General features: G+C 36.8%; 1 protein-coding gene across 1 annotated transcript in view; it reads right to left on the reverse strand.

Moving 5' to 3' along the window:
* LOC134750526 (homeobox protein B-H1-like) overlaps positions 1 to 6,245 on the reverse strand; it is an 82,985-nt gene extending 76,740 nt beyond the window's left edge. Inside the window, exon 1 of the mRNA XM_063685722.1 lies at positions 5,190 to 6,245. Within this exon, the coding sequence (XP_063541792.1) occupies positions 5,190 to 5,982 (793 nt within the window). The 5' untranslated portion in view covers positions 5,983 to 6,245. The remainder of the gene's footprint in view (positions 1 to 5,189) is intronic.
* Positions 6,246 to 16,699: the final 10,454 nt, after the last annotated feature.

Below are 16,699 nucleotides of genomic sequence, written 5' to 3' on the forward strand. Positions count from 1 at the left end.
ACGGCCCGTGATGTCTTCTTTTGTGCGAGCAACAAAAGCGTTTTTTGCAACCCGTGCAACATTGTTCGTATTTTTTTCTGGAATGACGTGTGTAACTTCTCGAGGGCTCATTGATTTGGTGTTATTTTATTAAGTGGTTAATTTTTATGAATGCCGTCCGTTACGAGTTTAAATGACCATTAATTTAAAATGCATTTGGGGTGAATTAGTGGGGCTTCTTATTATTTTTGGTTTCGAAATTATAAATTTATCTTCATTCGGGCGGCAATGAGGGATACTCGGAAGCTCTCAAATTAATAGTGTTGCAGCTATCAACTTGGCTGTTGTTAATGACAGGTCTTGAAATTGAACAAATTATTCTGAAATATAGCTACTTCCGTCAGTAAAAAACCGGCAAATTTAAAAAAATATATGCGCGAAGGGTTGTCCTCTCATAGAAAATTTAAATTTCGCGCCTTTTTCTACTGACAAAGTAGGTTTGCCAGAGTATAGATATTTCTAAATTGTAAAATAGGCACTAAAACCACATTCACCATAGATTATAGATCAAATGAAGCATTACAACTATAAAATTCTGATGGTATCACGGTATCAGAATCAAATTTGACAATTAAATCATTTTTTGCACTCATCAATAAATAATGACAGTCATTGAATACAATTTCGTACGCATAAACATCGATGACATTAAAAAATGTCCGAAATTGACGCTCGGGGTGTCCGCCATCTTTCAATTACGCGGCCGCCCTGTAATCTTGACGTAATCACCTATACCGACCGGACCTCGCATTAAACGTGTTAGTTTTTTCATGTTCGGTAATCAATAATATCTTCATTGCAGTTTTGAACGTGGGTTAGAAAGTGTGGTAGCCGCTGTATGAGCGCACTAAAAGTAATGTTTGCGTAGTTAATAGAAACAAAATATTTTGTTACTACTTGCACAAAGACTGAGGCTTGCGAACTATATGTTACACCGGCCAACAGGTCGGTTTGTAACAGCAAAATTGTTTTAAGTTACCTATTGATAAAAAAATACTTCTTTATTAAACACTTAGTTTTAGGATAATGCAAAGTTCAGTTATTTTTGAAGTAAAAGAAAGTAAGTTTTTTAAATTACTCAATGAGTTCGGCTATTATTATTTTTTAGTGTTCTACCGCAAAACGGTAGGACACCTTATTCCGCAGTAGCTATATACCTTTTACATTACCTACTGACGCCGACGGCCGCTACTAGTCAAGGCAGTCGAAAGCGAGTCGAAATACAGCTACTAATTTTTAGTACAAGTATTTCTAAGTGTTTTCATCGAAATAAATAAAATATTACATTCGCGCAAACGCAAGCTTTCTGACTACTCATTTATGTTAGCTATTAATTTTCACACTGCGAAATCCATACTCAATAGTATTACTCATACTTACATTATTAATGTGTGGTTATAAATGAGCAGGAAATGTGAATCGATTAGAAATCAATACATTACTTGCATAAAATGAATGCATTTCTACTGGGTAGATATATTGTTGTTACATATTTGTCAGGCTGGTATTACTGACAATTCTCACTTAATATATGAATAATAGGCCTAGGGAAATTTTGATTAATGTGTAGAATGAGCTACATCATTTATTTCAGTAACACATCACAACACACACATCACACACACATCACACATCTTCAGCAAAAATTAAGACAAAAAAGAAAACCGGCATCGGTACCTAATAGGTAGCCATGTGTAAAAATATGGGTGCATACAACTTTCTCAAAAATATGTCCCATAGTTTTTAATTCGCTGACGAGAGCTATGGAACTTATTTTAGAGTAGGTATGATGAATTGATGAGTGCACCCACATTTTAACACTTGACGGTACCTATAATATAAAAACATACTCCTAATAAATAATAGGATTGGTAACCTAACCTATATAAAAATACAAAAAGAATGATTAATAAATACTATAGGAATAAAAAAATTCCGAAACTAGGCATAATAAAAAATAAATAATTTTTGAGATTTTTAGAACCTAAAATAATATTTTTTGGTTATTCTACTTTAAGTTACCCGTTTAAAATTAGATATGTGTTATTGTTGATTGGGTATTATTTTTAATTATACTTTTTCTTAGTCAATTGTTAATACGCTGAAATAAATTATTATTTTTTATTTTAAAATAAGTTAAGGTTTTATTAACCGTAACTATAGATTGACATGTACTGGTGATACCTTACATATTTTTGTTAAATTTTCTCTTTAACAAATCAAACTATGTAAATTGTTAATTAGTAAGCCCAAAGATAATATATAGGATAGAGGGGTACTGTCATAGTAAATTTTGTAGTCACAGTAAATTTACTGCAATCTATCGGCACGCGATTAAAACTAAAAATAAAAATATCAAAAAAAGTACATATATAATGGATAAATGTTTTTTTATTTGTATTTATTATTTTTATATGATTTTAAACCATGTTCTTTTACTGATACTTATTAAAAAGTTAAAAATTACCTACGGAACCCTTCGTGAGCCAATCCGGCTCGCACTTGGTCGGTTTTGAATTACCTACACAATGAGGTCGGCTAATTATTTTCCTCAGCGTATGTTCAGACATGTATGTATGTAATTTAATTAATATTAAGCATCCGACATAATTCTCTTCCATCTAATGGGTCGTAGATCGGATCAGGTCAATTAATCGCGAATGGGCCAAATTAGAGCAATTAGTACCGGCCGGTCTCGTTTTGTTTGTTGTGTTCCTGCCACGTTCGGGGCTATTTGGGGACCGGCATTTATTTACTGTTCGTGTTGTATGGTTGCCTGGTACTGTACAGTCAGTAATTCAGTATCAATATTAGCGGAAGAAACAACGCGCCAAAAGTATCTGCCACCGTCGAATATATTTACAAATAATCTCTACAGTTCGCTGTCGAAATTATCTGTGATTGTCTAATTATTCTACATATAAAGATATATCTCTTTTTGTTAAATTATTAGAGAATGATACTTATGACGCGTATATAGAAAAAAACTGAAAAAGAACGACATTTATTCCTTAAAGCATACACAGGACAATACGATGAAAGAAATAAGATACCTACTTAAAAAGGAAAAAAATTAAAAACAGCAAAAACAAAGATTAATTATTTACACATTAAAAACATAAAAATATACACACGGGTCCAGCAATGTGTGCAGTAGAGAAAAGGCCCTGTCTTTGCATATTGTTGCAATTTGCAAACGAGGCAAATTCCAACCCTGTTATTCTGCCAAGACCTAAATATTAGTAAGATATAATAAATATAACAAAGAAAACATAATAATAAATTAATAGCCATTGAATGGATACTTATTGGGTGATTAATGTAACAATATTTTGATATTTTTAAAGTGAAAAAGAAATAAAAACAACTAACGTGCAGCGGGTCCAGATTTAATTTGAATGTCAAAAAGTATTTCACGCAGTTTCCGTTTCAAACCGAATTTGGAACTGTAAAAACTGTTTGGTGTGTGGATAACTGGATAATAAATAAATCCGTCTATTAAAAGACAACATACATTACAATGTAAAAAAAGCATAATTAAAATTAAATAAATTAAATTAAAACAGAACAGCAATTTATAAAGAATATTTGGGCGTTACTGACAAAATTATAGTCTGATCCGCTACTTTTGACGCTGACTTTTCCCGGCAGGAATATAATAAGGGAGTTATTGATATATGACCTACTCGAGATATATATTATATCTGACTCAAGAATTATTTATGAAAATTTTAATAAGTCGGTACTAGGTAGGTATGCAATGTCAAATTGTGTATTTTTTTAATGAACATTACTTTTAGGTGCTTACATAGACCTGATGATGGGGTCCTAGGGTAGGCACTAGGCACTGGTAAAGTTATTAAACTATATTTACCCTTGTTTATAAATTTAAACACCTATACCAAACTGTCAGTAAAAACCCAATATTGATACACACGCTTTTAGTACATTTTTAAAAATTGTTTTAACATTCTATAGCAAAATATTTCCTTTACAATTCATGTATATTTCTTAATTTAAAAAAATTAGGTACTTAATTTTTTTATAACAATGAAGTTTCAAGCATATGCTGGTAAATAAAGTAACAAATAGACCAAGAAAAATCTGCAACGATTTTGATTGCACGCGCAGTGCAAAAGTGTTATTTTAAACGTCAAACTTCTATGAAATTATGACGTATAAATAACACTTGCACTGCGTATGCTATCAAAATAGTTGCAGACTTTTCTTGGTCTAACTCTACCTATCTAAATAGTTTTAGGATCCAGGTACGTCGTCAATCATAGTAAGTTGAACTAAAATTAAAATAATCTCAAGTGGTCGGGAACAGGGGTATCATAAAACATTATAGGTACGTTACCTACGGCCAACAAACTTCGAGTACCTTATCTACCTAATAGATTTATAAGTAGGCATAGAAGAAGGGTATTTTTTAAATTGATTTTCCGACAGAGAACTAGCCCAAAGTAAGACTTGTTCCACGTTCCACATAGTTAAACAAAAAAAAGAGAGAAAAAGAAGAAGAAGCAGATGGCTTTTTCAGGAAATTTAGGTAGGTAAAGTTTTCTGCTGATAACTAACCATAAAAAATGCATCAAAGCAAATAATAAGTATATAACGAATAGAGGAAATCTTAATCAAGTCCCCGGCAAGCTCGGCCGAATTTCACCTTCCCATACAAACGGAGTTTCGTTCTCATTTTAAAACTACGTGTTGGACTGTAATGAAACTTTGCACATACAATGACATGAGGTATATCTAGGTCTGTAATTAGTTTATATAGCTCATTTAAACCACAAACGAAATAGAGCAAAAACAAGTTTTTGTATGAAAAACTTAAATTCGCTGTATTTTTTTAACTATGGTATCTGAAGCTACATAAACTAATTACAGATATAGATATACCTTATCCTATTATAAGTACAAAGTTTCAAAATAAACTAGCTACTCGTTTTAAAATGAGAGCGTAACTACGTTTGTATGGAGAACCTAGCTTGCCGGGGCCCCTTAACTCTTAAGCTCAATAACGATTCTTATTAGATGTTTTAATTCTAACAATGTTTTCTTTGCAGCTTTTCGGGGCAGCTTATTTTGATTTTTTTCTAAAGCCTTAAAATCTTCACAACATGAAACATAAAGAAAGAACTTACCTCCACTGTCAGGATTGTTGGCTTCAAAAGTCTTGCTGGTCATGTGGAACAGCGCATCAAGAGGCGTGTGTGGGGCGTTCTGCGGATGCGGCCGGCGCGGCTCCGAGCAGCAGTCCGAGGCCGAGGAAGACCGCTCCGACACCGAGTCGCATTCTGTGGCCTCCCGGGGCCGCAGGAGACCAAGCGCTGCTAGCCGCCAGCGCTCGCCGTCCAGCAACGCAGCCCCTGCGAGCCGCTGCAACCTCTGTAACCTCTCCAACCCTGCCGCCGCTCCGTCCCAAGGCCTCACTATCCTCGCCGGCGTCCGCGGGCTGTGCGATAAAATGTCCAAAATACTGAAACTCTTCACTCCTTCCCCGCGCCTCTCCTCGGCCGGCTCCGACATCTTCAAACGCTTCAGCGGCCTGAAGTAGTCGTGCGGCGACGGCGACCGCGAGGGCGCCGGCGACGGCCGACCCACACTAATATCGTCCTCCGAACAACTATGTCCCGACATCGACTCCTCCTCCATTCTCACAACATCACACGCTGTAGCACAACGGATCACAACCGGTAACGCGGGATACGGCTGACGGGTCGACGCGCCTCGGTCAACTGACGTGGCGTGTGACAGCCCTGGGCCGGGCGGCGAGAATGGGCGGCGCTCGTTAAGCGCCGACCAATCGCGTGAAGGTATTCCGTGGCGAGCGAGCTGTGATTGGTGGGAGGTCGGAAGCGAGGCGCGTCGGGCTGTCACAATCGGGGCTCCAATAAAACTTTTTAATCCGACCCAGGATTGGGGGGCGAGATTCATGGTGTGATTAATTCTGTTGGGTGCGCGTGGGGGGATAAAGTGGGGGAAGGGGGGGTTCGTTAATTACCGGGATGAAGACGCGAGTCTAACTACTCGCTCCATTATTCAAGTCGATAAGGCCGACGTTTGTCACTAGAGAAATTGCCACTTTCCTTCATTTATTGTTTATGGGTTAATTGTCGTGTTAATACAACTGTAAACAGATTATAGTAGGAAAGTTTTATTAGTTTCCTGGACTCTGTAGGAACATAAACATTAACAATAAAACAATTTATTGTAGATACGTGTAACATAATTAAATTAACTAAGTACTTTACTTTGCAACGTGAAAATTCTTGCTTCCTACCAACCTATACTACCTATACCCATTAATTAGAAGTTAGTTAGATATTATTTTTACAGCAAAACAATTTAGATATAATTGAGTTTTTACTAGTACCTAGGTAGGTATTTTTTATGTTTTTGTCTCTATTTAAAAGTAGGTCGTTAAAACTTATTCATTTAATAGACTACGGATTTTAAAAAGTTACCATAGTGAGTTATGTTAGTTTTAGCATAGGTAAAAGAAATTAAGTGGTTGACTTGGCAGGTTTTGAAATATATATAATACTTAGTAGGTAAATAAAATAATATCATCATTAGGTGCCTATACTGCCTATTATTATAGGTAGGTAATTATCTTTTCTCATTCAATACAATATTTTATTTACACCACTTGTAAGTAGGTACCTACGTAGAAGGAAAATATTGTTAAGAATTGAGGAAAACATGTTTAGCCGTGTGGTTAAATGGTAGAGAACTCCATGTTGTATTTTGTGCTATGTAGGTAAAGGTAAAGTTCAAAATGTTCAAATAATGAAATAAATATAACGATCTTAAAAATATCTCAAAACTTCAAGCAAAACTCTACCTAATGTCATTGTATTTAAACTGAATCTTAAGATGTGTCTAATATTTATAAAACTTTAGGTACCTATAACATTAACTTGCTTGTATCTAGGTACCTAAAGATGAAGCACTCAGATACTACATTAAATATGTAAATTTAAATTACAGCCCGAACGGACTCCTTATCAAAATAATTTGCCTACAATCGTCGATCGATATCTACAGCAAAGAGGATATAATAAGATAGAGCGGTACTGTCATAGTAAATTTTGTAACCGCTGTAAATTCACTGCCATCTATCGACATACTTTAAAACTAAAAATGAAGATTTATATGTTAAAATGTATTTAAATATAGATAAATAATTTGTTTATTTGCATTAATTATTTTTATATGATTTTGACCCATGTTCTTTCACTGATATGCGTTAAAATTATAAATAACAAACGAAACCCTCAACGCCCTCTATACGAGAGTAGGCCAAAACTAGTGGCGCCATCTGATCGAGAATCAAATTTTCGTGATTTTTCGAGGCACGTTTTTTCCTTAGACTGTATCCATCTATTACGGAGTTATATCTATCTTTGTCTACAGTAACAATTATAGAGCTTTCTAGTTTACTTTAAGCACTAGGGGCTAGGGCACAAAGTAGTATTGTTAGAAACCTATGATTTTCTATCGCAGTAGTAGTTTAATTAACACTTGCGAGTTAGTAATTATTTCCTATATCCATGATATTAAAAGTGTGATTAGACCACTTTGAACATCACATATAGAAATGGCGTAATTCCTAATAAAATGACAATGGAATATGAGCTGTATCAGAAAGGGATAAAAGTAAAATTGTTTTGTCATAGTTTGAGGTTTAGGGTAGTTTTGATATGCGTGGATATAAAGAATAGGGATGGATTGTTAGGCACCCAACTCGGCCTGTAGGTAGGGTGGTCTAAACATTTATTCTATATTGCATGATGATATGATATCATATTAGATTATTTTAAACCGGGTCACTCACGTATTATTAAGTCGAATAGCTCGACATGTTTCGGTCACATTTACGAGGACCGTCTTCACGGAGACACGACACGTCTTCACTGGTCGAGGACGCTGGTACTGGACGTGTCGTGTCTCCGTGAAGACGGTCCTCGTAAATGTGACCGAAACATGTCGAGCTATTCGACTTAATAATACGTGAGTGACCCGATTTAAAATAATCTAATATGTTTGAGTCTCACGGGAGTTTTATAGTTGATATGATGACGCTTTACTTAATAAATGAAATACCTACGTATTTAAGAAATGTGTTTAATTTACCGATTTAAAAAACTATAACGTATTTTTACCCAAATAACATAAGTAACACAAGTGAATGTTCACGGAAAGCAACTCTACGGGAGGAATGGTGACGTGTCATGTCAGCGAGTCGCTCCAGTTTACATAATGGCCATGACCACTCTGTAAAGAGTGCAACGAAGAAGAAGAAGAGAACATAAGTGCCTACCTTAGGTATACTTACCCTATAAGACATATACCTTTACATTTAATGAACAGACACATAGCTGTTTACATTTCTATCGATACGAAAAAACAACTCTAATTTCAAAATATTACAACTCTGGGGCAACAAGGGAGCAAATGACACATTTACGGCGAGGGCGTACATTGAATCCTGAGCGTAGCGAGGTATTCTAAAATAGAATCCTGAGTATATATATAGTGAGGGATTCAAGTGTTAACGCCCAAGGTGGAAATAATTTTGCTACCATACGGCACATAGCATAGTGCTTTTCACATCAACTATGAGGAAATTATTATGTTAGAAAATATGATTTAACCTACAAAAATAGTATGCAAAAAAGAAAAAAGATCGTGTCCTAAAACAGAAAAATGCCACTTTGTTCCGTCCTAGCAGGAAAGTAAAGCGCCACTTTGATCCCTCCTATAGCAGGAAAGAAAAAATCCTTTTTCGAATTGGTGATGTGAAAAATGATTTATCAAAATACACCACACACGTTGTAGTTCTAAACCTAGCGAAACGGATACAGTAAATATACCATTAAGATTCCAAAGGAATTCCTAATAATTACAACAATGAAATCCGCTGGAGATGGAAGCGGAACTCCACATCATAATTACATCTACCGACACCGCGTAATTATACTTTACAGATGGCTTTATTCATACAACTTACAGCGGGCGAGCGTTAGACATATACTCGTAGGCTAATTGGAACGCGCACTGACAATAAACTATTAGAATGATATTGGAATCATATCAGTTAGCGGTCATTAGGGCTTGGGGTTAGGGCCGGTACAGACGGACTGCAACCCGACTGCAACTTGTATGGGAACTGCACGACGACTTTGCAGTTCGGGTGCAATCGTCGTGCAGTTTCCATACAAATTGCAGTTGGGTTGCAGTCCGTCTGTAAAGGCCTAAGGGTTATTTTATTGAAAGTTGTACAACACTACACTTTTTTTAGATTTGGGAATTTTTATGTTATTTCTAAGCTCGAGCTCTTTCGATTCTAATAGGAGAAAAAGTGTCCCAAGATTTCCATACATTTTTCGTTCCTTCCATTCCATTACCGTCATTATTACCGTCCGGGCCCGTGCTCATGCGCGGCCGTAACACTCGCCCCTGCAGTGTCGGCTGGACCAGACACCTCACCAGACGCATCCCAACTGGGCCACACCAACTGAGTACCAGTACCATTGTGCAAACTGTGCTTAATTTTGCTTTTATTATTATTTTGTAAATAAACGATATTTTTTTTTTGATCAACATCTTTTTTAACTAGCTTACCATCCGCCCTTTCCACCATATAATTCCTAGAAAAATGAAAACGGAATGGAAATAAAATTTTGGGACACTTCTATCATTCTGAGTAGAAATCGCATAAAAATTCCCAATTCTGAAAAAAGTAGTGTAGCGAGTTAGACCATGAAAAGTCTGCAACGATTTTGATAGCATGCGCAGTGCAAGTGTTATTTATTCGTCATAATTTCATAGAAGTTAAAAAAACACTATAGCTAATTAAACTGTCAAAAGGGCTCTACGTGTAGGCTTCGGCTCCGCGCACGCCTCCCAAAGGTCCGGAACACCCATGTTCCATGACGGGAAAGACATACAATAAAATAAATAATTAAAAATTATTATGAAATAAAACTATGAAATCAGATTAAGTATATCGCGTATATAAAATTTAAAATACCTACATCCCGACTTTTCGAACTCTACATCAGCGTTCGTGGTCAACTGAGGACTGAGGACTGAGGAAAAACTAAAATGTACCTACGAAATAATCCGATTTCATAGTTTTATTAAAAATATTTTATTTTAATACATAAACATGTCACAATTAAACTGATCTCCTATGCCCAGCGTTCGGTAAGCAATATTAACATCGGGAATACAGGGTGGGCGGCAATTAGGGCTGGGAAGTATTTCTACTAGTTTCCTCTTCCTATGCGTGAGACGTGAGACGTGAGCAACACTTCGGCGTTTATGGTATCAAATAACAGGTGTTTTACCGGGTACTAAGATGCCTGCTGTTTTAGGTCTGCGTATCTAAGTAGGTTACTATGAAGGTCGATGGAAGGAGACCGAGAGATCGCAGTCCGATATTATGGTCCGATCTAATCCGCTCAACTGTCAACACCCAAGCTACATGATACTCTCTATGACGCTAAAGACAGTCACAGACGGAGGAACATCATATAGAAATTGATCTCCCATCAGGGGTATCACGACCCTCAGCAATGAGGAATACGACGCGAGGAGGAGGACGTATAGTACCTACATTTGCAATAAGTACCTATTAGTAGGTACATTATTTGCACTTCTAGACTAGAGCACCTTCCCGTCCACCAGCTACTTGTGACATATGTGACATATGTCAGCCTGTTTATCAAAAGCTTGTAAGCTTGTAATACAAGCGGAACTCACTTTTTGACAGCTTCTGTTAGAAAGGGACTTCCACTTGTATTTTACAAGCTACAAGCTTTTGATAAACAGGCCCCAGGTATACAAAAAAGGTGCTAAAAAATTTGTTAGGTACCGAAATTTTAAGAGATGGTATATAGGGTAAAAAGAGATTGATACTTGACTCCACAGTCAAACTAAGTTTTGTGGAGCGTTGTTAAATTGTAATTTTTAACATTTGATTATAATAAATAAAATAAATAATAATAAACCCGGATAGATGCCATTTTTGAAAAAGTCTTTCGTGAATAATTTAAATCTTATCTTTTGTCTTACTCTTGGACTTGTCTTTTCTGTTCTGAGCTCTGTTAACTACAGTTTATGCAGAATTTTCGTTTTTCCAGAAGATGTTTTTGAGGATAGGTGCTCACAGATGCCTAAATCCAATTTGTTCAATCATTCTTCAGAAGTATACCCTTATTGGTCATAGAGAAATAACTTTACTCATTTTTCTATGGTCTGTAAAAAAAGGATTAGTTAAATTCAGATCATATTTGAAAGTCTGAATGAACACTTTGCTAGTGGGATTCTCTTTTATTATGTTCCAAACTTATTCATATATATGTTATAAAACCACGTGTAATTGCCATAACGTTAAAGATAATAACGCACTCATCAGTGACATAATATCCAAATAACTAACACGTGAAATTACTATATTATCAGACCGCCCTGAAACATAGTAATGTTCGTTAATAACATGGCCGACCGGAAATCGACGTGATTGGCCAATCATGGCGCAATATGGCGCCGGTTCCGGTGCGAGGGGATGACACGGGACATTAAGTTGCTAAATGTCTGTCTGTATGTCTGTGTACAGTCAAGTGTAAAAATATTTATGTAGACAACTTACTCACAAATATGTCCCATCGTTCTTAATTCGCTGTCATAAGAGATGTTTTTATGATTTGTGCACCCATATTTTTACACTTGACTGTACCTATCTATAAGCATATTCATCCTATATATCATAGGTATATCTATTACACTTTTTGACCTAAATTACAATCGCATAACTATAGAATGTGAATGTAAAAGTGCGAGTTCTGCATCGAAGAAAAACCGACTTCATAATATTAAGATAAGTCAGAAGTCGGTGCCAAGCCAAATCTTAAATGCGTCTACACACTGTCGGCTCGATTTCCGACCCTAGTGCGGTAATTTCAGAGGACCAGAAAGGTATCGATTTGACCTCAATGTAGTATGTTAAGCGAAAATAACACAGACAGACCAAATGAACAGTGTTATTATTATTACAAACAACACAGTTATCTAATTGAGCAAATGATACGTACTAAAACTACATGTAATTTCCATTGAATCGTCCATTTTTCCATTAAAAACATCAAACATTATATTTTTAAGCTCATTACTCATTAAGAGGATAAAGTAAAAACCGGCCAAGTGTTCCATACCAATACCAAAGGTTCCGTACCAATTACAGTCGTCAGACGGACAGACAGACGGACGGACAGCGGAGTCTTAGTAATAGGGTCCCATTTTTACCCTTTATGTACGGAACCCTAAGGATCGCGATGTCAGATGCTATGAAAAATCCATTAAGTGCATACATTATTTAAGTCTCGATTGGCGTTTTCTATCAACAATTGTTATCTTGGCTAGGCCCCCAGAACCTTGGATCTATCTAAAATATGGCTATGACAAACACTTCCTACATTTCATAAAATTAAAAAGATAAAAGTCTCCGAAAACACCAATATTATTCGTCCCAGGGGCCCGTTTCTCAAAAACTTGTAACTTGTAATACAGGCGGATGTCACTTTTTGACAGCTTTTGTTAGAAAGGGACTTCCACTTGTATTACAAGTTACAAGCTTTTGAGAAACGGGCCCCAGTTCGGAATATACAATCAAATTATACAACAACTTATAATTAAAAACATTATTTAGGCAATTTTAGATCTTTTGTTAAAGCCTTAAGATCCATGCCACATGTTTTACTAAAATGGTGGTTTACTTTCTACCCCTGTCAACCCCGAGAAGTCAAGTGTGACGGTCTGACGGCAAACAAATGAGATAAAATGGCGGATCAACTGTCATTTGTTTTATTGCGACTTTTAATTTAATTAGCTAGTTTTCTGTATTTTTTTATTTGCGAAAACTCATGAAAATACGCATTTAATAACGCGTAACGTCAACAATCAAATACAATCTTTTGGGGACTATCAGTCCGCCTGGCGATATCGGCCTGGTAGAATAAAAATTTGACAGTTCCGAACAACTGACAGGCCGATATCGTCCGGCGGACTGATAGTCAGTGGGCCCCTATTTACTTCTTAAAAACTGTATGACAAAAGATTCAGTAAAATGAACCCAAATCGCTAACGTTCGTATCGTTCACAGGGAGTTCCGTATTGTTTTCCCGAATGTTTTTTACCCACATAGGTGTTCTCGTGGCGTTACTTTACTAAAATGATGAACTGGAAATAAATTCAACATTACAAAAACAACCAAATAATCGGCACACCTTGAATTTAAACTATAATTTTAGGGCAAACATTTTTTGTTATTTGAATTGAAGCCCACACCTCTCTATTAGCTTGAGGGCCTTGAGGTGGCAAACAACACCCCAAGTACAAAAGAGCCTAACTTCATAACAAATTCAGAGATATATAAACTTTTTTGTAATTTGTTCTACAAGTAGGACAAATAGCTACCGGAAGGGAACCTACCGCATTAAGTCAGTCATTAGGGGTGCGCCCTGTGGGCTTTATAAACGCCTGTATAATATAATATACAGGGTGATCATTCAGGCCATTATTATTAAATCTAAAATCGAAACCATGATTCCTAACAACAGATGTCGCTATCTCTCATAGATTCTGACTTCTCCATACTGACCCATTTGGATTGATCACCCTGTCAACGCGGAACAACAACAACAACAACAAGCGGAAGTCTCTTTCTGAAAAAATATGATAAGAGAGAGACTCCCGATTGTTGCGTGTCGTAAATTTACATTGGTTTCGAGGACTCAGGCGAGTTTAGTGAAACCAATGTAGCGTGACCTCCTGGAGTTCGTCTAACAAAGCTATCTCTGCACCGTCTATGACTACTTAAGTACTTGTATAACAGAAACAAGTGTGAAAGTGTTATCAATATTATCATGAATGACATATTTTCATAGACATTAGACAGGCTATGTCATTGTAAATTTCATGCAGAGTTAGCTTGGTTCGATTTTATATTTTTATCCTTACGTTACGTGTTTGGAAAAGACACTTAAAAAACTATTATTGCTAACGTATAGAACCGGCACAGAGAACCAGTATTTTGCGCCATGAGTTGCTGCCGTTTTGGCGTCAAACCATATATAGAAGCGAGGCGTGAATCTTGCGACCTAAACGCGTAAGCGCCATGAATTTTGCGGCGCTTACGACGTTTTTGTCGCGTGGTACAGGTTGTGATTGCGACAATTTCATTATTTGGTATATCGTCTGTATAGTAATAATAACTCAAGCATGCGATTAATAAGTGAATGAAAATTAATATAAATATTAATTCAGGAAGCATTTTGATGTTACAAATTCGAGTTAGGTTAGGGTCCTGTAGGTAACTTGTGGTAGTTCGGTAACTAGACCATGAGCTGCGTATCAAGTAGGTTTAATCGAAGATCACACTTAATCTGGTTAGCCTGAGGCAATGCGTGGTGAGCGTCGTGAATAGTCTGATTAACAGCCTGGCCATGTTCCTGTTATGGTTGTTATGGCGGCTGCAATATACACTAAAAGTACCGTTCGGAATATCGGATTTAGAGGGCCTTCCGTCAAAAACGAAAATCAAAATTTCGTTATCTGCTTCTCTATTGCTCTTGCAAAAGGTAGCGTTCGGACTTAGGGGCCTACCGCGCAAAACGAAAATCGAAATCTCTATCGTTCTTGCATATTCTAGCGATAGGGAGGCAAATATGACAATGTTGGCAGAATATGCTGTTCTATACAAAAAAAACAACGACACCAAAATTGTATACAGGGTGACCTTGGGCATTGGACAAACCTTGAAATCCCACGTAGGGTTACTGCTCAGGAATGCTCTAACGTTAGTATTTTAATTAGAACAAAAGCACAAAAGATAAAAAAATAAATTTTCAAACAAAAATTAATTCCAATGATCGACAACAAAAATAACTCAAATAAACATAACGTGCGGCATGACATTTGTCAAAAGGCTGAATCTTATTAATGTCATAAATAAAAAAGATAATCAATAACGTCGAAGAAGGTTTCATACTATTTATTCCCTCATCTGTCAAAAAAGAGTAGAAATTAAAAAGTGGCAACACTGTATATGTATAAGTAATGTCGTCTCGTTTTTCTTAGATTGATTTGAAAGGGACGACACTACAGTGTTGCCACTTTTTAATTTCTACTCTTTTTTGCCAGACTGTACAGGCTGCTCCAAAGTAAAAAATCGTAATTTGTTAATTTCTTCGTAACCGCCACATGCATGCAGTATACTGATTCTAATACCCTAATGCATATGTACATTTCTGCTTTGTCCAATGACTAAGGACCACCTGTATACCATATTATATGAAATAAATGTATGAATTATGAAATTTATGAATTATGGAATGCAGCCACCGCAACAAGAATCCTCGATCCCGGACCTCACTATTCGGGATTGTTAGATAACACATTAAGGCCCTTTCGGGTCTATTCCGACGGTCATTATAACACATCTCAATTTGGCCTCCAGTCCTGTGTGTGTGGTCGCGCATTAAAAAAATTCTATGATGGATTGTGGTAGCTACTTAGCTGGTGATGGTGTTATGGTTTTAATGACAGATTGAGAAAAGGTTGAAAGATATTTGAATAATGCTACTTATTAGATAGTTACAAAATAATTATTAACAAACTTATTATTAGCTACTGTTCCAATACATAGTACGGGAATATAATTATCAGCATATTCTGGAAGTACGGAACCATACTTCCAGTCCTCACCTAATACGGTGCTCAGACTTGGTCTTTGACGGAAGCTCAGAAGTCTATTAAACTCGGGGTTTTGCCAGAGAGCTATGGAGCGCAGCATATTAGGTGTGAAACTAAGATCGCATCCGGAACACCACGCTGCGCTTAAAAGCTCAAATAGAAGATGTAGCTCGAAAAGTGGGACTGGGCTGGTCATGTCTGCCGCATGCCGAATGACTTGTGGGCTAAGATAACCACGGAGTGGGTGCCCAACGATCCACGAGTCAAACCGAAGATCCGGCAGACCTCGTCGGCGATGGCGGGATAACTTAGACTCCTTTTTGAGAGACTGGCCAGATGTAGCTCAAAACCGGGACGAATGGTAGAGAGGCCTTTGCTTAGCAGTGGGACACAATAGGCTCACAATAACAAATAATAATAACGGAAGACCTAGGAGTCAAAGCATGTGACAAGAGATCAGTATTTATTTTAAAAATGTTATGATCAGATCACGCATACTCTCGTTTGCCTCTGTCATCCCAATAAATTGTTGTAGTCTATTACGATTAGTGCTTGTCGATACATCGTTCGTCATCCTGGCTTATGACCCCTGTTCTCCTTAGGAATTAATAAATTAATGACATACCAGATGCAACAGTTTGTGATAGTTATTTAAGGCATACGATTAAGGTGCAGTAGGCTCAGAGAACGGAGTTTTTGAAAAGTCGTAGCGCTTTTTAGGGTTCCATACCTCAAAAGGAAACAACGGATTGGACAACACATTTTACCGTTAGACTGGCTACTTGTTTGCGTATAGGGACTGTAACAAACGTCCCCCATCGTTGCCGTTGTGGTGCCATGGTGGACAGACATGGACATCATAGGCTTTACTGGGGCAGAAGCGCCGGACACG

This window comes from Cydia strobilella, chromosome 20 (genome assembly GCF_947568885.1).
Source record: "Cydia strobilella chromosome 20, ilCydStro3.1, whole genome shotgun sequence".
Lineage (NCBI taxonomy): Eukaryota > Metazoa > Arthropoda > Insecta > Lepidoptera > Tortricidae > Cydia > Cydia strobilella.